At 38.9% G+C, this 25,247-nt stretch overlaps 1 protein-coding gene across 2 annotated transcripts in view; it reads left to right on the forward strand.

Moving 5' to 3' along the window:
- LOC127622932 (ryanodine receptor 1-like) overlaps positions 1-25,247 on the forward strand; it is a 144,363-nt gene that overhangs the window by 44,747 nt on the left and 74,369 nt on the right. For both annotated transcript variants that reach the window (XM_052097115.1, XM_052097116.1), the window contains 29 exons: positions 2,305-2,417; positions 2,531-2,630; positions 3,730-3,826; positions 4,173-4,247; positions 4,348-4,504; positions 5,400-5,567; positions 8,818-8,939; positions 9,422-9,608; positions 10,366-10,501; positions 10,944-11,039; positions 11,172-11,290; positions 11,390-11,523; positions 11,705-11,946; positions 12,032-12,224; positions 13,728-13,944; positions 14,055-14,159; positions 14,283-14,386; positions 14,493-14,576; positions 14,678-14,837; positions 14,993-15,140; positions 15,366-15,571; positions 15,724-15,898; positions 16,493-16,701; positions 20,404-20,756; positions 21,391-21,520; positions 21,605-21,765; positions 23,191-23,350; positions 23,467-23,553; positions 24,992-25,218. In XM_052097115.1, coding sequence (XP_051953075.1) covers positions 2,305-2,417; positions 2,531-2,630; positions 3,730-3,826; positions 4,173-4,247; positions 4,348-4,504; positions 5,400-5,567; positions 8,818-8,939; positions 9,422-9,608; positions 10,366-10,501; positions 10,944-11,039; positions 11,172-11,290; positions 11,390-11,523; positions 11,705-11,946; positions 12,032-12,224; positions 13,728-13,944; positions 14,055-14,159; positions 14,283-14,386; positions 14,493-14,576; positions 14,678-14,837; positions 14,993-15,140; positions 15,366-15,571; positions 15,724-15,898; positions 16,493-16,701; positions 20,404-20,756; positions 21,391-21,520; positions 21,605-21,765; positions 23,191-23,350; positions 23,467-23,553; positions 24,992-25,218 — 4,465 coding nt within the window. The remainder of the gene's footprint in view (positions 1-2,304; positions 2,418-2,530; positions 2,631-3,729; positions 3,827-4,172; positions 4,248-4,347; positions 4,505-5,399; positions 5,568-8,817; positions 8,940-9,421; positions 9,609-10,365; positions 10,502-10,943; positions 11,040-11,171; positions 11,291-11,389; positions 11,524-11,704; positions 11,947-12,031; positions 12,225-13,727; positions 13,945-14,054; positions 14,160-14,282; positions 14,387-14,492; positions 14,577-14,677; positions 14,838-14,992; positions 15,141-15,365; positions 15,572-15,723; positions 15,899-16,492; positions 16,702-20,403; positions 20,757-21,390; positions 21,521-21,604; positions 21,766-23,190; positions 23,351-23,466; positions 23,554-24,991; positions 25,219-25,247) is intronic.

Consider the following 25,247-nt stretch of genomic DNA (forward strand, 5'->3'; position numbering starts at 1 on the left):
TCATAACTTCTCCAGTTGATTGAAACTTCTTAATTATTGCCCTGATGGTGGAAATGGATATCTTCAATGCATTAGCTATTTTCTTATAGCCACTTCCCATTTTGAAAAGCTAAGCAACATTTTGCTGCACATCATAGCTATATTCTTGGGTCTTACCCATTGTAATTGATGACTAAGGGAATTTGGCTTGTGTGTTACCTCATATTTATACCATGTGTACAATGTACAATGTAATAAAAAAAGTTGCGTCACTTTGTATAAAAGCCCCACGAGTTAATATGAGCTAACACAAGTTTATTTTGGAAATGTAATAATATATTTACTAAATGTTCATCCAGGTTTAGGCAATTATGTCAGCAACACACTCTATCAGCAATCTACGGCTTGCAGAAATTAACACTGCACTTATGGCGATAGGGTGACTAGAAATCCCAATAACAGGGACAGTCCTGAGTTTACATGCCTTGTCCCACGTCACGACGGACTTATGTCCATTCCAACCCATGTTCATGATGCCTAAACATTATTTGGCCACATACTGACTGGGAGTTTGTCTATTACATATAATTCTTATTTTTAATAACATTGTATGATTTTGTAGTACCTGTGTATGTGTCCCATTGATACATGTAATAATAATAATAATTAAAAAAAAAGATTGCAGGGGCCGGAAAGATAAGTCATTATTTTAATTTTTTTTAAAATATTGGTTTTGTAAACTAATAATGAAATAAGTTGATTTTTGTTTTTCCAATTTTGAATTTCTAATTGAATATGAAATAAATGATTGATACGTGGATTCAGCAGATTCACAAAAAGCCATTTTGCGCTGTGGCTATAACTGACACTGTGTCCTGTAAAATCATTGTTGATCATTTGTTCATATTATACTGTATATATTTTAGGCAGGAGATTCGATCTGGTTCAAAAACAAAATGATCAGCGCAACTTAACACAGCATTATCAGTTTGAGCTAATAGGCGGTGACGATAGCAATGAGCATCTTAATGTTCCACATTATCAAGCAATATTAACACCATGTAAATTTGTGCTTCACATTCACAGCTTAATGGTCTTGTCAGATTATGACATTGTGTGAAATCCAATCAATTGCCTTTTTCTCATCGAAACGCTGCTCCCAAATATTATGCGACATCATCATAAATTCAATCAGTAATTTCATGAATAACAAACTGCCAGAATTAACAAAGCCCTATTTGTTATTAGTGTAAATATATTTTTCAATATATGTTGCTAATGTAATAGATCATGTTCTTGCCTGGCAACAAGTGAGTCCCCACTGCAACTTTTTCAGCTCAAACAAAAGATTGAAACACCTCCTCCCCCCGTCGAGTTAAGATGTGAATCACTGAAGCGCTGGGTGTACGTATGTCTGTTAAAAAAAAGTTCCTTGAAAAACATCTCGATAAAAAGTGTCCTAAATAATGCACTAAACTGATTGGAACATGGATCTGTCCTGATGTCCTCTACAGATAAAATAACCATAGTGTCACCATGGTATTTTGTAGTAAAATAATTGTTACCACAAAATTAAACATGGTTACTATATTAACACCATATTACTGTAGTAACACCATTGTTAATATCATCAAATCTATGTTTGCCACCAAAAATCATGGTTACTACAATATTAGGCCTACAATATAGTACCGGCGCTCCCTATATACTACGCAGTCTGCTTCATGCTCGTATCATGTAAAGGTGATCTTGAGGTATTTTTAAGCTTGTCATTCTTCTTTCTTCGTTATTTTTTTTTTTCTTTTTATGGCGGTTGGCAAAACCACCAAAACTTGCCCTTACTGTCTCCAACTTAATGGTTGTTATGTCGGGAGAAAGAGCTCTGAGGCTTTCAGCTCTGGCCTGTTGAAATTCTATGGTCATGGCGCCCCCTTAGCAGTTTAGAGCTGCTAATAAGTTGGTAATGACTCATTCACACAGTGATTGCGGTGGTAGAAATCCTATTCTGAATGGATGCCCACTGTAATTTAAACTAAATTAATAAATAGTGCTTAATTTGCTTGTATAATATTATACATTATTACATGAATTTCTGGAATACTTGATTTTGATCAATTGTGGCATTCTGTAGGGAAATATTTTTGCCTAATAGGTGCATACCTCTATAATTGATAATTGCCCCAAACAACTTATTCCTAAATAGCTGTGTTAGTTTCTCAGCTGTAGTATGTTAGTGGAATAATGTTCCATTTTACATTGGGTCCTCTTCATCACCCTATTAGGGTTTATGTTGCAATCATTTAATATGTTTCTCTGTATGCTCAGGGGAAGCATGCTGGTGGACCATCCATCCTGCATCCAAGCAGAGGTCAGAGGGTGAGAAGGTCAGAGTAGGAGATGACCTGATCCTTGTTAGCGTGTCATCAGAGAGATACCTGGTAATACTTCGAGATCCTTAGTGATGACCTAACATCGAACATGCTCTTTCTATGACATATACATTCTCTTTGTAATTATTTTTTCAGCTGATATCTGTGTGATATTTTTTTAGCATCTATCCTATGCTAGTGGGGATCTGATGGTAGATGCATCCTTCATGCAGACTTTATGGAACATGAATCCGGTCTGCTCAGGCTGTGAGCTGGCAGAGGGTAAGAATTCCCAATCAATCAAATCTGACATCAAAATGTTTAAGACCACATGAAATGGCTTGACAGTTTTCTGTCCTGTGTTGACATATTTCTTGTTGAAACAGGAAGTGGTTTGGGGTGGGACCCATTGAAGTTCCCCTTTAAAAAAAAAAAATAGCTTTAGGTCTGTCACAGCCATGAACCATTATTTGCTACTTGCTGGTCAGTTGCAGGGGGAGGAACATACTTATTTTAGAGAACATTTGATTGGACAAAAATCTGCCTGCAGCATGAGTAATCAATATTTTAGTAATTTTTCCTGGAAGAGAATGCCGTAAATTTTAATAAGTATAACTTCTAAAAGGGAATTTTGTAATTGTTAAGAAGAACACTAGCAGATATATGTTCAAGTAAACACATGGATTAAAAGCCTCACATCTCAAGTTTCATTCATGTTATTCATGTTTATTTTTGTAACAATTTTATTGATTCCAAAGATAAAACATAAAAACACAACATAAAAAATCATTCACATTATCTCCCGCCCCCTCCCAAGATATACATTCAAACAAAATCAATAAAACAGATACCCAACTAAACTACAACTCCCCGAGAACCTTCCAAAAAAGCCAAATAAACCCCCCCCCCCACCCCCACTTTCAGACGAACAAATCCCATTTCCACGCCGTCACTTCCCCCATCTCTCCGCACCATTTCCTTAATGAGGGTGCCCCACCCGACTTCCATCCCCTGAGGATTATTTTCTGACCAATCATAACTCCGACAATGACCCATCTTTTAAAATATTTGTCCTCTATGGTAAGTGTTGACCCATCGCCCAGGATACAGAGCCTGGGGCTAAATGAATGATCAGTGTTCAACACCTCACACATAAATTTCTGAACCCCCAACCAAAATTCTTGGATCTTTACACATCCCCAGAATACAAAAAAAGTGCGCAGAGCTCGTCGCACACACGTCTGCTCCTCGCATGGTGTCACATGACCTCTCCACAACTCTAATTTTTAATACGTGGGGTCTTTAAAGATTCTGAAGTTTGTGACTGCAACTCCAGAAACTTTAAACTATCTATGATTGTTTTCTGGTCTTTACATTTTAGGGTACGTAACCGGAGGTCAAGTCTTAAGACTGTTCCATGGTCACATGGACGAATGTCTGGCTATCTCAACACCTGATCAGGGAGAGGAACAGCGCAAGTAAGACAAAAACTGTTAATCTTTCTTCTTCTTATATGACTGTGAGGAGGACAGGGCCGGGCAGTGAGTGTGCATGGCCGGCCCCCAATTGGGCTAACTTGCCAAGGAGAGGGATAAAGCCGAGCCGGATGTGGCAGTTCGGGAGAGAGAGAGCCACGTGCAGCTATCATGTGTGTGTTTTGTGAATATTTTCACTAATATATTACTTTGATGCTTCGTCCGGTTCCCGCCTCCTCGTTGTCCATTTTAAACCTTGTTACAATGACTTATATGAATGGGCCACACTGTATTAACGTGGGTTGACATATGTTAATGAGCTCATGTTGCTATGTCAATCCCTCTCTAGGATTGCACAGTATGAAGGAGGCGCTGTATGTAATCAGGCCCGTTCATTGTGGAGACTTGAGCCTCTGAGAATTGGGTAAGACGATCTCTCAACTCACCTTCATTAACTGTGACATTGTTGTCTTTTTTGCATATGAATTTGTAACATACTGTATGTGTGTGTTATTTCTGTGTAGTTGGAGCGGTAGCCACATGAAGTGGGGCCAGGCCTTCCGCGTACGTCACATCACAACGGGTAGATACCTGTGTCTGGATGAGGAAAAGGGACTGATGGTTCTTGATCCAGAGAAAGCCAACACCAAGCTGTCTGCTTTCTGTTTCCGTGCATCAAAGGTCTGTTTGAGCTTCTATAAATACAAAACCAAAACATCACCCTTCCCTTAAAGTAAATATCTACTGTATTTAAGTCGTGTTTTATTATTTTTCACTCAGAGGCAAATACCACTCAGAAGGCAATTTTCTGTGTAGGAAATAGGCTTGTTCAAGTTCCTATCAGCTCCTATCTACTTCAATGGAAAACATTTTCTTCTTTACCTCAAATCACACTAAAAAATGTTTTATTTAGGTTGTTCCAGCTAAGGCTCAGGGGCGCATTATAGTAAACAAACAGGTGTTACCTTCATCAAAATGCAATTTGCTCTTGAAGGAATAGTTTTATTCTCAAATTTGTATTCTCTCATAATTTACTTACCCTTAAGAAATCCTAGATGTGTATGTCTTTCTCTCTGAACAAAAATAAAGATTTTTACAAAATTTCTCAGCTATGTAGGTCTTTACAATGCAAGTGAATGGTGTTCAATGCTCAAAAACGTACATAAGGCAGCATAAAAGTAATCCATACGACTCAAGTGTAGTCCACGTCATCTGAAGTGATATGATGGGTGTGGGTGAGAAACAGTTGAATATGTAAGTCCTGTATTACTATTAATTTCCACCTTCACTTCTACATTCCTCTTCTTTTGTTTTTGTGCAATTTGCATTCTTCTTGCATATTGCCGCCTAAATCACTGGTTGGGGCTGGTCAAAGGTGGAGATTTATTGTTAAAAAAGGACTTAATATTGATCTGATTCTCACCCACACCTAATGTAATAAAATCTGTGACTTCAATATTACCCTCATTGGTATTTTGCCAGTTTAACTAGCCAGTTATGAAATTCTAATAGTTTTTCTGTCTCTCATTCTGTCTATTTATTGTGTTCCTGTGTTGTATTTATTCCTGGAGAGCAGGAGAAGGTGGAGGGGGCTCAAAAGAAGCGAGATGTGGAAGGAATGGGTGTTCCTGAGATCAAGTATGGCGAGTCCATGTGCTTTGTGCAGCATCTCTCCACAGGGCTGTGGCTCACATATGCTGCTCTAGATGCCAAAGCAGCTCGCCTGGGAACCATGAAGAGAAGGGTATGAAGCCAAGAGTCACACTGACTGAAATACACACTACATGATGCAAACTAATCTGCTTATCAGCCAAAATTGTGGACACACCTACTTGTTCTTAATTACTATTATATCTTAAAATAATAGTACAATCATTAAAACTATGAAATAACACAAATGAAATTATGTAAATTGTTCTGTAACCTAAAAATGTTAAACAAATCAAAATGCTCTTATATTTTAGCTTCTTTAAGTTAGACACCATTTTGCTTACAGATTACAGATCTGCACACTCTTGGAATTTTTTCAACCAACTTCATGTGATGTCCACCTGGGGTGCTTTTTTAACAGTCCCTATAAATGATGGGCACTTGTTGTTTGCTCTTTTTTTTCAATGTGTTCGTTCCATTTATTTTTTTTACGTTAGTTATGGAAGGAAATTCATAAATAGGCATAATTTATATTTGTTTACAAATTGTTAAGCATTTAACCATAATAGGCGGTGGGCCGGACCTCGAAATTATGAATTTAATACTTACCTCACAGCTGTGTAAGTCTTTTTTTGCTGAGGTCATGTAATAAAATCGTATAAGTACTACAGACATTGTTTCCAACTTTGTTGTTTGCACATTTGACGCAAAATGTCCTTACAAACTCTTTTTTAAACCGGCAAATAAGCAGGAGTACTAATCATAACGTTAGAAAACCTCCCGTTTCCTTGACAACCAATGTAAATAATGAACACAGATGACCAGGAAGCTGCGTTCTTGAAATTACAATTTTGCTGTAAATCATTAAAAATGTAAATTTAGTTCTGTAGTTCAATAATACTGAGGTAAAAATGAGGTGTTTTATCCATTTAGCCTCAAATGTAAAAAGCCCTGTAACCCCCTTTCCCAGACAAGTTGGGCAAAGATTGTTCAATGTACAAATTTATGGGTGAACCTGCAAACCACAGAGAGTACAGTAGCTGAAAAAGCCGTATTGGCATTTAACTTAAATTCCGAAGACGTCCAAGATGTGCCGGCAAATGTTGGATTTCACAGAGAATGCTACATGCTCTTCACCAACAAAGAACACATAAGAAGAGCACGTAAGAAGATAGAAAATGCAGCTAACAACAGTGAAGGTTTGTATCAAATGTATAATTTTTATATAAAACGTTTCATTTATATACGTTTAACCCCTTACTATCAGCCCCAATTTTGGCAAGTGATGCATTCATGACATCCCCAAAATAAAAAGGTTGCTGCTCAGAAGTCATTCTAAATATACACATAACCAACATATATTTAGAAAGCCAACCCTTGAGAGTTTACATTTTAAGACTCAAAATTAACCAGACTGTTATTAATATTGAGATATATAAGCTCAAACATAGAAACAAAAACAACAAATATTAAGAATATATTTATAAAATGTATAAAAATATTATGTGAATTTAGGATTGCAACTTATAACCACAACTAAAACATGGGGATTTTTTAAAGACAATCATCCCGCACATCCTATTCAATATTCTATAATAAAATCAACTAATCGAATATTCGAAAATCGTGACTCATCCCTAATTAATATAGTATTTCAGTGCAAGTGGATGACATGACAAGTAGCAAAAGGCAGTGCAATATGTGTGTAAGAGGGGTCAAATTTTCATAGCAAATTAAAAAATAAAAAAACTAAACCAATGTAGCAGCATCATAGTGTAAACTACCAGTGTATTTGTGCAAGAGTCAATCAGCTGCCCTTAGGTTATTGGAGGGTGGGGGTGGAAGGAAGAGGCTCTCTGTGATTCCCCTATAGAAAGTTAAGAGGATGGATTTGTGGGAGATGAGCCTTCCTCAGCTGTGGGAGGAAGTGCAGAGGTTTTTGGACTTTCTTGGCCAGGTTCTGTTGGTGGTGTCGATAGATCAAGATGGGTCATCTGTGATGTGGATACTAAGCAACTCCGTGATCTTGACCTGCTCCATTCATGGTGCTGTTGATGTGATGATTGTCAACGATCACCTCTGTAGTCATTTGGGTGTGGAGAGATATGATGTTGTCCTGTCTGTGTCTGTGTGTTAGATAAACAACTGAATTATATTCAGATAAATAAACACAGAAAGCACACATTACTAGATAATTTTAAATCACATTTTTCATCTTGACATTTGTCTTAAGATGCTAACCATCTTAAACGAGCTTGACAAGACTACTGCAGTTCTGACCACAAATTATTTTGTTAAATAGCTCAAAAACAGCCATCTTTAAATAAAATATTTTTCCACCATATGTGCATAAGCTACCATGCACAGAATTGTGTCATTGTATAAACTGTGACAATCAACCATAAATGGCTTATATAACTCCATGACTACCACTATAAAGTTGATTTGAAATCATTTCTTTGTTTTGCTTTGCACTCTTTTTAGCTGATAATTAGTCTAGCTTACTTGTAGCCTAGGTAGCTTGCTATAAACCAATCCAACCTTGACATACCTGTCAAATTATTTCCAAATTATTTAAATATTTACCCGTAATTATCCCGTATTTGAATAATCTTTGCTTAGTTCATTGTGTATGTACCAAATGATTTGGATTAGCCTAAGCAACATACCGTTAGACCTAGCTTTACTGCTCCACTACCAACATTCTTTCGTGGCTACTGTTCTCATCAACGACAACGCATATATTCACGACGAAGTATAGCTTGCAGTCTTAAATACAACTTATATGAAAAGCATTAAGATATAGGGGTGTATAATTATTGTAAAACAAATCTTACCTTGACGTTGTCTTGCCGAGACACAACGGTCTCTCCAGGTTGGGTTGTAGAGTCATTTGGCTTCAGACTGAAGCGAGTCACGCGACGCCGGTTCAACGAATAACGTGATTGGCCAAATCAATTCAACAAGGTAACAACACAAGCGTTGATTGGATCTCACTCCGGCCAACGTTTGTGATCAGCTAGCGAAATTAAATCTATTTTTATACTTTAATGTGCAACAATTGGCGTTGGAAACAATCGGTAATCTTTTTGTGAATTATTCATACAGACAAATAAAAAAAATGAGCCAGACAGCTGCTGGGTAACTATCAAATCAAAAACTAAACGAGATAGACGGACTCGGCCCACCGCCTATAATCCTTTAAGCTTAAGTCTTTAAGATCAAGAGATCAAAATATAAGTCAAGTGTGACTGATAGTGTACATGTTTTTCAAAATGTTGTCTTTATGATCTTCCAGCATAACATTATCTTTTTCTTGTTCTGTCTCTTTTTCTGTTGTTCAGGCCATTTTGCATCAAGAGGGCCATATGGATGACGCACTGACTATGTCTCGCTCCCAGACAGAAGAATCTCAGGCTGCTCGTATGATCTACAGCACCACTGGCCTTTTTGCACTGTTCATCAAGTACGACTGTATAATACTTACAAGATTCAACACTAATTTACTGTATACTGTATTATATTGCACCACAGAATATTAACACTGTATTATACTGAATATAAATATTGTGGTGAAATTTAAACAACATTAATTTATTGTATGATCAAATATATATTTTGGCTGACACGATTGCTGAGAATAGATATGATGGCTGATATTATTAGTAAAAAAAATTTTTGGGTTAAAATCAGGCATCAAAACATTATCATGTACAGTATAGTAGAAAATAAAGAACTATTTAACACTAAAACAGGGGTCTTCAACAGATCTGTTTCCAATCAGCTAATAATCAAAGAACATGCTAAAATAGACAGTAAACATGTCATTAAACAAACATCTCTCTCTCTCTTTCTCTCTCTTTCTTTCTCTCTCTTTCTCTCTTTCTCTCTCTGTGTCTCGCTCTCTCATGTGTGTGTCTATCCGATAATCTGTCTCCTGTATGTCAGAGGCCTTGACTCTCTGAGTGGGAAGAACAAATCCCCCAGTCCAGTGTCCCTGCCACTGGATGCAGTAATTCTGTCCTTGCAGGATCTGATCCACTATTTCCAACCTCCAGAGGAGGAGCTGGAACACGAAGAGAAGCAGACCAAGCTGCGCTCTCTACGTAACCGGCAGAACCTCTTCCAAGAAGAGGTGTGTGTGTGTGTGTGTGTGTGTGTGGGTTTATACCTTTCTGTCTGAGAGCCAGTAGTCCCAGATTCAGGTGGCACTCCCACAGGTTGCCCATAATCTGTTTGCTGACCCTCTGATGAAAATTGCACAAAAAATCACAAGTTGTGACTAAAATGGCAAATTCCTGTTTGGTTGGCTGGATTTATGCAACTTCCGAGAGTAAAGGTGCACAGGTTTTTAAATTAGTCTACTTGAAAACAAAGTCATGTCAGTGTACCAAATCGATACAATGAGTGAGCTGAGGAATAACTAGTTACTGGATTTGCCAAAGTTTGCAAATCTCCACAAGCAGAACTACATATCTACTATATCTTATTTCAGTATATAACTACATCCACTTTGTATTCTGAATAACGTCTGTGAAATAATGAGTATTTATTACTTTTGGACAGTCTAAACACATTTTATGCAATTTTTTGTGTTTTCTCATTTTACTGTTCATAGGACCTGCTGTGCCATTATTTGATTTTGTTTTCCAACAGCAGTCTACTGTCATTGTATAATCTATTTCAGATAACTCTGCCCCTATATGGCACATAATTGAAACAAAACGCACTGTGGTTGGTCACTTTACTGTACATGATGATCATATAGTCTCTTCCTGTGTAAGTGTGCTGTTCTTGGCTAGAATAAACTGCAGTAAGGTCCAGAGTACCAGACATAACACGAGACAAGATATCCAGAAAAACAGCCCTGATGTTTTGCATTTGTGTTGTAGGGGATGATCACTGTCGTACTGGAGTGTGTGGATCGTCTGAATGTCTACAACACTGCTGCACACTTCTCTGAATTTGCCGGGGAGGAAGCAGCAGAGTCTTGGAAAGAGATTGTCAACCTGCTCTATGAACTGCTTGGTCAGACAGTCTCATAACAGCCTTTACTATTTCTCTTTACTAAATGACCTCATGCACTTATCACAGTTCAGTGTGCATTTTATGTTCTGTTTTCTCAGTTAGGTAGCACTGTTCATTCAGAAATTAGTCATATACTGAAATTACAGTAAAGTAAAGTGTGCTACCTTGACACAGTGATGGTACCATATGGTTAAGTTATTGTATTTTAATGTACAGTATATCACACATATCATATAATTGTATATATACAGTGGAATTCCACTGCATGACATATGAAAATAATGTACCATGGTATTGAGATTTCTGAAGCACTTCAAAGTATACAATATATATCGGGACATTTGCTAAAATTCCAGGCCCAATGAATAGTCAAATCATGTTATTCTGTAAGGATTTTGTTTGATTACAATCTATGAATGACTGTGACTGTCTGTTTTCATAGCATCTCTGATCAGAGGAAACCGTGCAAACTGTGCTCTGTTCTGCGATAATCTGGACTGGTTGGTCAGTAAACTGGATCGTCTAGAAGCGTCTTCAGGTATACGCAACACCTTTCCCCAACACAATGTCAACAGACTCCACAAAACAACCAGCCAATAATTTTTTTTTTCTCTTGTGCCTTATACCTTACAAGAGACATCTTTGTCACTATTTCTCTCTTTGTCTCCAGGCATTCTAGAGGTGCTGTACTGTGTTTTGATTGAAAGTCCTGAAGTCTTGAACATCATCCAGGAGAACCACATCAAGTCTATAATTTCTCTCTTGGACAAACACGGTCGCAACCATAAGGTCTGACAGCAATCAAGTGACTGAGATCAATAAACAGCACTCAGTGACATTTATCATTTATCATATATAGGATCTCACTCTCTGTGCATGTGTGGTCAGGTTTTAGATGTGCTTCGCTCTCTGTGTGTGTGTAATGGTGTAGCTGTGAGGTCCAATCAAAACCTCATCACAGAAAATTTGCTTCCGGGTCGTGACCTTCTGCTACAGACTAACATCATTAACTACGTATCAAGGTAATATTTTTGACGTATAAAGCTTGTCCTGTTTCAAAATGCTATATTGCACCTTATTTACAGCTTTTTAACATCAAGGACTGATAAAACTACTGATATAAGCACTGAAAGAGTTCCACAGAAAGTGATCTGAATCCAAATAACTTTCAAAATAATATATAAAAAAAAATTATCTTTATAGTGTGAGGCCCAATGTCTACATGGGCACATGTGAAGGTTCCACACAGTACAAAAAGTGGTACTTTGAGGTGATGGTGGACTATGTGGAGGCATATGTGACGGCACAGGTTACACATCTGCGTGTGGGCTGGGCAATGAATGAAGGCTACAGTCCTTACCCAGGAGGAGGAGAGGGTTGGGGTGGCAATGGTGTGGGTGATGACCTCTACTCTTACGGTTTTGATGGCCTTCACTTGTGGTCAGGTAAATGTGGTGATCTTAATATGTTCTATATTCACCAGCGTGTTTGAATTTAGACAGTTCTTAAGGATGTTTATTGTTCTCTCAGGCCATGTATCGCGTCAGGTCGCTTCACCCAACCAGCACATCCTGGCAGCAGAAGATGTTGTGAGCTGCTGTCTAGATCTGAGTGTGCCCAGTATCTCCTTCCGTATCAATGGTCATCCAGTCCAGGGGATGTTTGAGAACTTCAATCTTGACGGCCTTTTCTTCCCTGTTATTAGCTTCTCTGCTGGAGTAAAGTAAGACCTTTTGGTTATTTGATCTCAAAATCAACAGAATTAACTCATGATAGCAATGCGATTGATTGTGCTGTTCTATATATTTTTACCATAAACAATTATAAATATGCCATTATATCAACTGTAGTGTCATTTTCTGATTGTTAAAATTCTTTCTCCTATTCAAAATGAAATGAAAAATGAAAAACGTTTTTTGAAGAATATCTCTATGCAAGTGAATAGTGGCCAGAACTTTGAAGATCCAAAAGGCACATACAAGCAGAGTGGTTTAATCCATGTCCTCTGAAGTGATCTTATTGTTTTTGAGCGAGAGCAGACCAAAGTAAAATTCCTTTTAAAATTTAGATCTTGCCATTCCAGTCTCTTGGCATGATCATGATTTTAAGCTTGATTACACATCCTAGTGCTAGACACATGTAATCAAGCTTGAAATCATTATCACCAAGGAAAATGCAAATGTCAAGATTTATAGTGAAAAAGGCATTATATTTTGGTCTGTTATCATCCAAAATCAATTGGAATGCTTCAGAAGACATGGATTAAACCACTGGAGTCGTGTAGATTACTTTTAAGCTTCAAAGTTGTGGTCACCATTCAGTTGCATTGTAATCTTTGTTTGTGTTCTAAAGAAGCAAGAAAGTCAAACACATCTAGGATGGCATGAGTAAATGTTGATTTTTCATTTTTGGGTGAACTATTCCTTTAAATAACTCTAAGTAAACCATTCGTAGTTTAATATCCATGAAAAGTGTAAAAACTGTGGCTCTGATATGCTATAAAAAAAACTTTGTAACATTGGCTCAATTCAAGTTTTGGGTGGGACTATCTGTTTGTCTGACCAATGGGTATTGTCTGTGTTCGGAGTGTTTGTTTAAGAGTGATGGCAAACGGGCCTGGGTAACTCAGTGAGTATTGACACTGACTACCATCCCTGGAGTCGCAAGTTCGGATCCAGGGCGTGCTGAGTGACTCCAGCGAGGTCTCCTAAGCAACCAAATTGGCCCGGTTGCTAGGAACAGTAGAGTCACATGGGGTAACCCCCTCATGGTCACTATAATGTGTTGTTCTCGCTCTTAGTGTGGCACATGGTGAGTTGTGTGTGGATGCTGCAGAGAATAGTGTGGGCCTCCACACGTGCTACGTCTCTGCGGTAATGCGCTCAACAAGCCACGTGATACAATGCATGTATTGAAGGTCTCAGACACGGAAGCAACTGAGATTCGTCCTCCGCCACCTGGATTGAGGCGAGTCACTACGCCACCACAAGAACTTAGAGAGCATTGGGAATTCCAAATTGGGGAGAAAAGGGGAGGAAAAAAAAAAAAAGAAAAAGTGTGTTCGGCAAACTTAAAAAAATAAATAACATGTTTTAATTCCATTTGATGTTGCTAGTGGTGCAGAAATTACTTATACTTTGAAAAGCTTGCTTTGATGATATGATTAATTCATTTGCATATGTAGTGTTTCTCATTTTGTTAAACTGCATTCGCTTTCATTTTTCAGAGCTCGCTTTCTTTTGGGTGGTCGTCACGGTGATTTTAAGTTCCTACCCCCTCCCGGCTATGCTCCGTGTCATGAAGCTCTTCTCCCCAAAGACAGGATGCACATTGAGCCCATTAAGGAGTATAAACACGACTTTGATTGTGTCAGAAACCTGCTGGGTCCCACACAGTCCCTCACGCACACCTCATTTACTCCCTGCCCTGTTGACACTGCCCAGGTAACCCACCCAGCGTCTCGTCTGGCTTTATGTTTTGTTTGCTCTCCAGCTTGCCAAAATAACACTTTGAATCAACATAATTATTAAGAATTATTCTGTGTGATCTGTAGATTGTGCTACCTCCTCATTTGGAGCGCATCAGAGAGAAGCTTGCAGAAAACATCCATGAACTTTGGGCCGTGACCCGTATTGAGCAGGGTTGGACCTATGGAGTGGTAAGTGCTTGCCTTTGTATCTCAGACCAGTACACACTCACAATGCACACAGGTTTTGACAGATACACACTCAAGATCCATATCAATGTGACAATATGTATGAACATGCTCTCTTTCTCTCAGTTTAGGGATGATAATAAGAAACTGCACCCATGCCTGGTGGACTTTCAGAGTCTTCCAGAACCTGAGAGGAACTATAACCTTCAGATGTCTGGAGAGACCTTGAAGTGAGTATCTATAAAAACACTGAAGTTCACTGTCCAGACATATGTCCATCTGCTTACTCATCCATTAATCTGTCCAATTTATTCATAAATTTATTTTCCTCTCCAGAACCCTATTAGCTCTTGGCTGCCATGTAGGCATGGGAGATGAAAAAGCAGAAGAGAATCTGAGGAAGATCAAACTACCCAAAACGTACATACAGTACACGTTCAAAACACAAACTTATGTCCTATATCTATCATGGATAATGTATATCCTCTTGGTTTTCATCTATTTTTCTGCTTGTTTTTCAGATATGTGATGAGCAGCGGGTATAAGCCTGCTCCCCTGGATCTCAGTCATGTCAAACTGACGCCTAATCAGAATCAGCTGGTGGAGAAGCTGGCCGAAAATGGGCACAATGTGTGGGCACGAGACAGAGTGAGACAGGGTTGGACCTACAGCATTGTGCAGGTACAGTAGATATGGATACTATGCTCACTCTATTATAAACTATAAATATTTGATTAAGACAGGGGATACATTTCCTATTAATATCAAATGTTTATATCATTGATGTTTGTAAAAGAGGTTTATCATTGCCTAAGTGTTCATACTCTTACTTTCAGGACATCATGAATAAGCGAAATCCTCGTCTGGTGCCATACATCCTGCTGGATGAGAGAACCAAAAAGACCAACAGAGACAGTGTGAACAATGCAGTACGCACTCTGATTGGTTATGGATACAACATTGAGCCCCCAGATCAGGAGAGCAGTGAGTGTCCATTAGTCTTTGATTTAGTTGCATTACTTTAGCTTACGTGAGAAATGCCATGCAGTATTTTCCTGAATATTAATTCACAGTCAACTAGATTCACCATATTGTGCAAAACTATTGATTTAATGTTTGAGAATTTCAGGAAAACTTTACATTATCTTTGTGCAATCCATGATTTTTCATTTAATATTTAACATTATTCTTAACTCTCTTTTTCCACAGGTGGGCATGGTGTTGACGATGCACGTGGAGATAAAGTGCGTATCTTCAGGGCAGAGAAGCAGTATGCCGTTACCTCAGGAAAGTGGTACTTTGAGTTTGAGGCTGTAACCACAGGAGAGATGAGAGTAGGCTGGTCCCGACCAAACGTCCGCGCTGATGTTGAGCTTGGTTCTGATGAGCTGGCCTATGTCTTCAATGGAAACAGGGTCAGTGGTGTCAACTTAATCTAATTTCATTGCTTATAGTTTTGTTAAATGTTGTTTTATGGTGTATTCTCTGTTAAATCAACCCACAAATATTTAAACAGCTAAACCGTACTATACAAATCACTAAAAAAAAAAGCTCTATCTCCCTGCAGGCTCAGCGATGGCACATTGGTAATGAGCCATTTGGGCGTCAATGGATGTCTGGTGATGTGGTGGGCTGCATGATAGACCTCACTGAAATGAACATCATGTTCACTCTTAACGGAGAGATGCTGATCAGCGATTCTGGCTCTGAAATGGCCTTCAAAGACATTGAGATTGGAGACGGTGAGGATTTGTGCTATAAAGGGCTTTTTAAGGCAGTGGAGGTAATTACAGGGGGTTCAATGGGTTGTTCTACAAGGTAATGCTGCACAGCTATGGCTTTAATAAGCTCTGCTGTTGCCATTAATCTGGTTGGGAAACGTCTGCCGTTATTTATGGTTTTGTCTCAAGAGATTCGTTTTCAGGACACAAATCAAACATACTCTTGGATTTAAAGGAATAGTTGACCCAAAAATAATGATTATGCCCTTATTTTCTCACCAGTAACCAATTTAATATTCCAAACCTGTATTCTATTTTCTGTGAAAAAAGGAGAATTTTTAAGATTCTTTATGTTTGGAACAAAATAATGGGGAGTAAATAAGGACAGAATTTTCCTTTTGGGGTTAACTATTCCTTTATAAAGCTTTTTAATTAAAAAAACAATTACTGATTGTGTGTGGGTTTTTTTTTTTTTTTTTTTCTTCAAGTTTTTTATTTGTAGAAAACAGACTCAAGGTACTAAAAAGAGGAAATTGTTGTCAAAATGCCATCTTAAGGAAATGCACAATAGCTTATGTCCTCTATAAGCCTCTTTTCCTGTTCTCCCCCCTCCAGGTTTTATTCCAGTCTGCACATTGGGTCTGTCTCAGGTGGGTCGTATAAACCTGGGTCAGAATGTTAGCAGTCTACGCTACTTTGCCATCTGTGGGCTTCAAGAAGGCTTTGAGCCATTCGCCATCAACATGAAGAGAGACATCACCATGTGGTTCAGTAAGAGCCTGCCTCAGTTTGTTCCAGTGCCTACTGACCACAACCACATTGAGGTATTGGAGTGGTTGCTGTGTTTGCAATCCTTATTTTCCTTATTTACATGATCCCCCAAAAAAGCTTAAAATCACACTTACACACTTATGTAAAAAAAAAAAAAAATTCTCTCATCATTTACACACCCTCATGCCATCTCAGATGTGTATGACTTTCTTTCTTCTGCACAACACTAATGAAGATTTTTAGAGGAATATCTCAGCTCTTTAGGTCCATTTAATGCAAGTGAATGGTGGCCAGGCCTTTGAAGCTCCCAAAAGGAGATAAAGGCAGCATAAAGGTAATCCATAACTCCAGTGGTTTAATCAATGTTTTCTGAAGCGATCCAGTTGGTTTTGGGTGAGAACATACAGTAACCAAATATAACTCCTTTTTCACATGCCATTGCAGTCTTAAGGCAAGATCATGATTTCAAGCTTGATTACACTTCTCACCCAAAACTTTGGGTTACGGTTGTAACCTCGGTTCTCTAAAGGAAAAGAGTGAGACATTTCACTATGGGACATGTCTCTTGCGTGGTCATCCATGAAGCCCTATGCAATCACGCCTAACAGGCTGCTTGCCAGTGCACCAGGGAAGCCCAGCCCCTTCCCTATATAGTCAGTAGTACTGGCCCAAAATGGCATACATTACAGCTCTTCTGAGCAGATGAGTATTGGGCCCTATGGTGAGATGTCTCACTCTTCTCCCTCAGAGAACCAATTTTACAGCTGTAACCTAAAGTTCTCTTTCGGGCAACTCATTCAACTAACATCTCACTATTGGATGTAGAAAACACCCATATATTCAGTCATTAGAGCAGGCCTACCTTATCCGGTTTATAGAACCTTACGTATGTGTGCGGGAAGGCCCAATCTGCTGCCACACAGACATCCTCCATGGAGGTTCTTTTAAATAGAGCACAAGAAGCAGCCATTCCCCTCGTGAAATGGGCTCTCACACACCATGATAATGACTGTCCTGTTACTGAGTAAGCCAATTTAATGGCTTCTACTATCCAGAGAGAAAGTCATTGTTTTGACAATGCCTTACCCATCACTGGGTTTGCAAAGCACACGAAGAGATTCTCGGACTGTCCAAAGTTTGTGTTTTTCTCACATATGCTTACAATGCCCTAACAGGACATAAAACATGCGTCTTCTTCTTTTCTGGTGAAGTGAAAGAGGAGGGTAAAAAGCTGGGATTTTCTTTTTCTGGTTAATGATAAACTCCCATGAAGTGAACCAATCTCCCCTCTGATCAACACAGGGGATAATTGTGTGTGACAGCACTCTATGCATTTGACTGATCCACATAGGCGATAAGTGTGTATGTGACATCACTCTATACGTTTGACTAATCAACAAAGGGGATAAGAGTTTGTGACGGTGCTCTGTGTGTTGACCGATACACACAGCCGAGTGTGTGTGACAGCACTCTATGCATTTGACTGATCAACACAAGGGATATGTGTGTGTGTGACAATGCTCTGTGTGTTGACTGATCAACACAGGGGATGTGAATGTTTGAACGTGCTTTATACTTCTCATTGATTAAATCCTGGTGTTTGTGCAGGAATTGAAACACAACTAATTCCTTTTTTTGTAGTATTGCTCTCCAGAGAATTAGCTGAGATAGCAAACTTCGGAATGTACTAAGCTGTATGTTTCATCCAAAAAAAAAACATCCATGGAGGGAGCTGGAGCTGCTGCTTGAGTGAAAATGTTTCTCCGCCAAGAAGATCTGTCCTCGTCCTGGTGAGGAATCATGTCCCAAGAAGATAGGTTCATCCTTCTTGGTCCTTGCCTTGATGTCTGTCCTCTTCCCTGCACCCCTTGGGAAAAAGCGGTTGCTGTATTACCCGAGGCTGCATCGCTACTGGAGCTATGCGTGGTACAACGCCGCCACCACCAGACTAAACAAGCCTTTCGGGTCCATTGGCTGGTCAAGAAATTGTCCTATATCTTTCTCCACCATTGTGAACAAATTCAACCTCAAGCCTCTCTGACCCACCACCGCAAGACCCAAAGTTCTTCCCATAGACTGAGCCAGGTAACGCGATGAGTGTAAGGTGAGATCCGTCACTGTGCAAATCTCTGTCCATAGCTCTGTGATGTCATTGCCCTGTGACAGAGAAACAGACATATCTTCTTCCAACTCAGCAATATAGGCCAAAAGCAGCGTGACTGCGTTTGTAGCCCACCCCATCTTTGCCGCAGACTTGTAAAGTTTTTTGAAAATCGAGGCTGAGAAGCAATCCGATTTGTGAGGCAGCATAGGGGCAATGGAGGATAAACCTAAGGCCAATCTCAGATCCAGATGACTCACCAAAGATGCTTCCATCAGCTGCTTGTTAGATCAGCCCCTTTCCTCCATACCCGCTATATCAAGCGAGGAGAAGCCATACAGTGGGACACTTGATGACAGCGGTTTCTCCCAATACTTCATCAGATACTACACACAATCCTGGAAAAGTGGGAGGGTTTGATGATATACCAGGGTGGTGGGGAGGAGAAATTTACCATCAAGTCTTGAGCATTTACCGGTTTATGAAAGCCGGCCACTCAATGCCCAGTCTTGCCGCCGCCCGTCGGGGTTGCATTTCCCACTGCTGATGGCTGTTCATCTGACCCGTTAGGGTTTCCAGATGGCACCGTTTGGGACAAAAACGGCTCCTCTGGGCCTGGGTAGACTCCATCCCTGGAGTCGCGAGTTCGAACCCAGGGTGTGCTGAGTGACTCCAGCCAGGTCTCCTAAGCAACCAAATTGGCCTGGTTGCTAGGGAGGGTAGAGTCACATGACCTCCTTGTGGTCACAATTAGTGGTTCTCGCTCTCAATGGGGCATGTAGTAAATTGTGTATGGATTGCGGAGAGTAGCATGATTCTCCACATGCTGTGAGTCTCCGCGGTGTCATGCACAGTGAGTCACGTGATAAGATGCATGGATTGACTCTCTCAGAAGCGGAGGCAACTGAGACTTGTCCTTCGCCACCCGGATTGAGGTGAGTAACCGCACCACCACGAGGACCTAGTAAGTAGTGGGAATTGGGCATTCCAAAGTTGGGGAGAAAAGGGGATAAAGAAACAAACGACTTCTCGATGTCAACATCATCGTCTGTAATAAACTGTAAGTGCACTGAAAAAGGGCTTGCAGTGGATGTGAAGTAAAGTAGATTTTGAATGCCATTTTGGGCCAGTGCTACTGATTATATTGTGAAGGGTCTTCCCTGGTGCACTGGCCAGCAGCCTGTTAGGCGTGATTGCATAGGGCTTCATGAATGACCAGCAAGAGGTGTGTCCCATAGTGAATTGTTGAATGAGTCGATCAAAAGAGAACTAACTGGATCACTTCAGAAAACTGATTTAACCATTGGAGTTTGATGGGTTATGTTTGCTGATTTGATCTGCTTTTTGGAGCTTCAAAGGCCTGGCCACCATTTTTAAGTGTGACCATACATTTTTTTGTATAGCTTAAGAGTCAAAATACTTTATATCATATGAGATTATGTTTCATTCAATTAAGGACATTTCTAATGCATATTAAAGGAATAATATATTTGTTCAAAATTATACACAAGTTGATCGATTGATGCATATAACTTGATAATGAACACTGTGCTTTGTACTGTAAATATCACTAATCCATCTATACTGAGAGGTTTGCTACATTTAGCGCAGATAGTTTTATTTATCCTCTGCATTGTTCTTGTGTAACCTGTAGGTGTCTCGTGTGGATGGAACTGTGGACAGTGCCCCCTGTCTGAAAATAATGCACAAGACATTTGGATCCCAAAACGCTAACACAGACATGCTGTTCTTCAGACTGAGCATGCCTGTGGAGTTTGACCTGACCTTCAAGGTGCCTGCAGGTACCACTCCTCTTACACGTTCCCTCACCATCCCAGAGGACGAGGTGCTGGAGGTAGACCCTGACTCTGAGTTTGAGGTGCTGAAAAAGTCAGCCAGTCGCAAAGAGCAGGAGGAGAAGGAAAAGGAGCCATCAGTGCCCAAAGATGTACAGATTATAAAAGAAAATGACAAAGACACTGCATCGGAGAAAGGAAAGAAGAAAGGGTGAGATCAGAGGAGTTTATGAAAGCTGTTTTGTAGGGTTGGGAAAATTCAGAATTTAATTTCAATTCATGAGTTGGAATTTGAATTGGCCACACCCCACAGGATGTTGAATGGGTTTTGAATTGGATGACAGATTGAGGAATTTACTGAACTGCAATTCAAAGAAATTCAACCATGTCGCATGACAGAAAAATGTATCTATCCAACACAACAACACAAATGATCACATCATTAATTTTAACTAACTTTATAATTTTTTCCCTTTAATTATTCAACATATTTCTTTAAAATCTGTTCAGTTGTTTTCAGAAAATGCTTAATGATTATTAAATCACCTCATGTTTCTGGAAATATCCCATATGTTGTGTGCATGATTACATTTGTGGGTAATTCATTCTGAAAAATGAGTGAATTATATACATTTCTTAAAATTTCATTCCAATTTAATTAGACAACTATAAATTCAAATTTAAATTAAAAAGGTTCATACTGTTAACTACCTCAATTTAAATTCAAGTCAAATTCAGGAATCTATTATTTAAAAGCCATTCTCAATTCAATTCTGAATGGCACACAATCCTTATCATCCTGAACAATTATAGACGTTAATAGACTCATTATAATTTCTCCCCAGTTTCCTGTTTAAGGCTAAAAAGGCGGCCATGATCACCACTCCCCCTCCAGCTCCTCTTATGCCCCGTTTGTTTGAAGATGTGGTGCCCGATGACCGTGACGACCCAGAGATCATCCTCAATACAACCACAGTCAGTCCAACATATTCAGTACCACATCTCACATTTGACACACTCCGCTAATTTTCTTTCTCTCTCCCCCTTTTCTCTGCGCAGTACTATTACTCAGTGCGTATCTTTGCCGGGCAAGAGCCTAGTGGGGTGTGGGTGGGCTGGGTCACCCCAGACTTCCACATGTATGACCTCAACTTTGACCTGTCTAAGGTCCGTACTGTCACTATGACAGTTGGAGACGACAAGGGCAATGTACACGACAGGTGAGATTACCATGGAGTAGCACTGTTGGCACAATGCTTTTCAGCGTGGTGAATTTTTATGTCAAGTCAAACAATTGAAATGCAGGTGAATGAAGACAAACATAAAAGGCTGCAATGCGGAGAGACATTTAGTTAAAAATTAAATTCAGTATAGTCACGAGATGTACAGAAATAATGATAGTGGTGATGTAAGAGCAGTTCAATGGCAACCCAGTTTAGTCACTGTCAGAATCTGTTGGGATTGAAAAGAAAGTAAGAGTTATCACCACAAGGAATTTTTTTATCTGAAAGTGAAAAAGCTGTAATGTCTTTAATAGCTTTAATAAATTCAGTACAATTAGGCCACAAACACACTGTACCTAAGTACAGTTGTCACTTCTCTTCTGAGTTTGTTCACATTTAGTTTAGTTATTTACGAGAGTGACAACTAAACTCTACAACCAAATGTATTCCAGAAATAATCAGGTAGAGACAGCTGTTTTTACTTAAAATCTATGTAGTGTACCGAACCAAACTGAACCAATCGTTATTGCAACTGTGTTGCAAACCAAAGCAATTGAGGTTTACTAAAACAAGTAAAAAAATAATATGTCTCTGGTAACTAAGATTACTGTGGTAAAAATAGCTAAAAACATTGCTATGGTTACCTCTACTGTATATCAAACATAGTATTTTCAGTAGTGACTCCTGTATTCTGTTAACATGAGGCATGAGGAATCACATTTTCCTTGATCTTTTGACATATAAGAGGTACTATAAAAACATACTGTAAGTTTCAAAACTTCAAACTCAAAACTTCCTCCTCACTGGAAAAAACCAAGCTGCCAAACTTGTTACTACTCGTTATCTACTTCCTCCACATTGTGATGTCACACTGTGATAGACATATGCATCTGACTGCTTTCACGACAACACATCAACGCCTACTTTACCTTATTACTACCATAGCCCCACCCAGTAGCGGTAATCAGTGAGATGCAAGGAGAGAGCAGGTCTGTCAAGAGCAGAGAGCCAATCATTACAGTGGGCATTTACAGTCAAGTCTTAAAGGAGAAGCAGCATCAATACTGAGCGTTTCTGACAGAGGGTCAAAATGAGGGTGGAAAATTATCATATTATACAAATATATGACTATTTTTTGTGCAAAAACACTTTACATATATTATAAGTGAACTTCAAGGAACGTTTTAAAATGATAAAAAAGGCATGTTATGACCAGTTTCATTTAGGAGATTTGCTCCTGCATTTAAATGAAGATGTCACTCCCAATGTTTTGCAGTGTGTACATGGCCTTATTATTAATCAACACCACACATCCAAAGTTCTGCAGTGGTTGTTGTTTACCAATCTTTGATTATCTATGCAAATTTGTTTTTATTCATCACCCATGAATGTGTGACTACTGATATTCTGTTTCTCTATCAGTATAAGGAGGAGTAACTGTTACATGGTGTGGGGAGGAGAGTTTGGCAACTCCCAACAGAAGTTCAGCCAGGAGGATCTAGTGATTGGTTGCTTGATTGATCTGGCAACAGGTCTCATGACTTTCACTGCCAACGGGAAGGAGATCAACCGTTTCTATCAGGTTAGTGCTGGTAATGTAGTTGTAGGCACTCAGTTCCATGCAGTCAATGTATTGACTGTTTAAAGAGTGCTTTTTGTGATTTTGAACTTAAGGACAGTGGCTATGTGTTTTCTCAGGTGGAGCCCAACACAAAACTGTTCCCAGCTGTGTTCACACTGCCGGGCAGCCAGAACATGCTACAACTGGAGTTGGGAAAACTCAAGGTCAGACCTGTCTTCTCACTATGCATCTGAAATACTTAAACTGCATGAATCTAGGCAAGTCACTTTGTATTAATGGGGTAATTTACACAAAAATGATAATTCTGTCATTATTTGCTCACCCTAATTTTACTCTAAACCTGTCTGACTTTCTTCCGTGGAACACAAAAGGTGGATTAAAATAAATAAAACTCCTTCTCAGGATTATTTGCCATATAATGCAAGTGAATAGAGACTCCAGTCAGTCAAGCTCGAAAAAGGACAAAAACACCATAAACCACATTAAAATTAAATTATGCAAATGTATTTAATTATATTCCAAGTCTTTTAAAGGCCTACAAACCCTTTGTTTGATAAATGGAACTACATTTCTATCATTATTCACTCTCAAATAAAATCACTAATATAATCGGTAAAGCAAACATGCCGGCTATGTGGATAATGTCAAACTTTTATTGGGGTTTGGAGCGACATTAGGGTGAGTGAATAATGGCATAATTTTCATTTAATAGTTTTCAATTTTTATGTTTTTAACATTTTAATGCATACCTCAGGTGGGGTTTCGACCCAGGACCTCATTCTACCCCTGAACCTCAATTTTATTGGAGTTATGCCTAAACCTCTTCTGAATAGTGTAAAAAAATACAAAATCTTTAGCAAAATTGCAAAATATATATCATATATATTATCAAATATATACCAAAGGTGTACATTATAGGGTCATTAAGACCCAAGATATGTAATAGTGTTGCTTTTTTGTGCTCCAATAAATCCATATTTTTATGATTATTTCTTATCTATATAAGATTACCATCACAGTATATATAATTCTTTGTTTATTACAAGACAAATGGTACTATATTCATGCAAATGACTACTATATCTCATTGATTTTCTGTGTGACAAAGATGAATTATCAGTATTCCATATGTGTGTATACATACATATTATACATGCTATTTGTTACTCAAGGGCATTGCTATTTGACAAAGAAGCAATGTGGAATAAACTATCACAAGTGTAACACATGAACAATATGATTTGGCTATTGCTATTTGGGTTTGCTACTGAAATTATGTTAGTTGCGCATCTATTTAGACTCAAAACATGCCAAAGAAAATACATATGTGTAGCTTATGTGTTATGTGTAGCTCAATATGTGTTTGACTGACAGTTGTATCTAATGAAATTTCAGTGTGGAAGTAATGAATCCTGTTTTATGTTTGTTGTATCGTCTTTTTGATATTAGAAAAATAAAACATAAAAAATATATCAGACTGTATTCTATTATTTTCTTCAGTATATGTGCATTTTGTATATCCATTTGTAATAGATATACCGGTTCGCTAAGGACCAGAGGTACAGTTTGCAATAATGTTTGGGAAAACACCCATGCATTAAAGGGTTAACTAAACATACTTTTGCTTTCTCTGTCCTTTAGAATATCATGCCTCTTTCAGCGGCCATGTTCCGTAGTGAGCGTACGAACCCGGTGCCTCAGTGTCCACCTCGGCTGGACGTAGAGATGCTGACCCCAGTGATCTGGAGCAGGATGCCAAACCATTTCCTGAAACCAGAAGTAGGACGGGCCAGCGAAAAGCATGGCTGGATGGTGGAATGTACGGAGCCTCTCACCATGATGGCTTTGCATATACCTGAAGAGAACAGGTAGGGGAAGTTAAGAATCACCATCATAC

This window comes from Xyrauchen texanus, chromosome 29 (assembly GCF_025860055.1).
Source record: "Xyrauchen texanus isolate HMW12.3.18 chromosome 29, RBS_HiC_50CHRs, whole genome shotgun sequence".
Lineage (NCBI taxonomy): Eukaryota > Metazoa > Chordata > Actinopteri > Cypriniformes > Catostomidae > Xyrauchen > Xyrauchen texanus.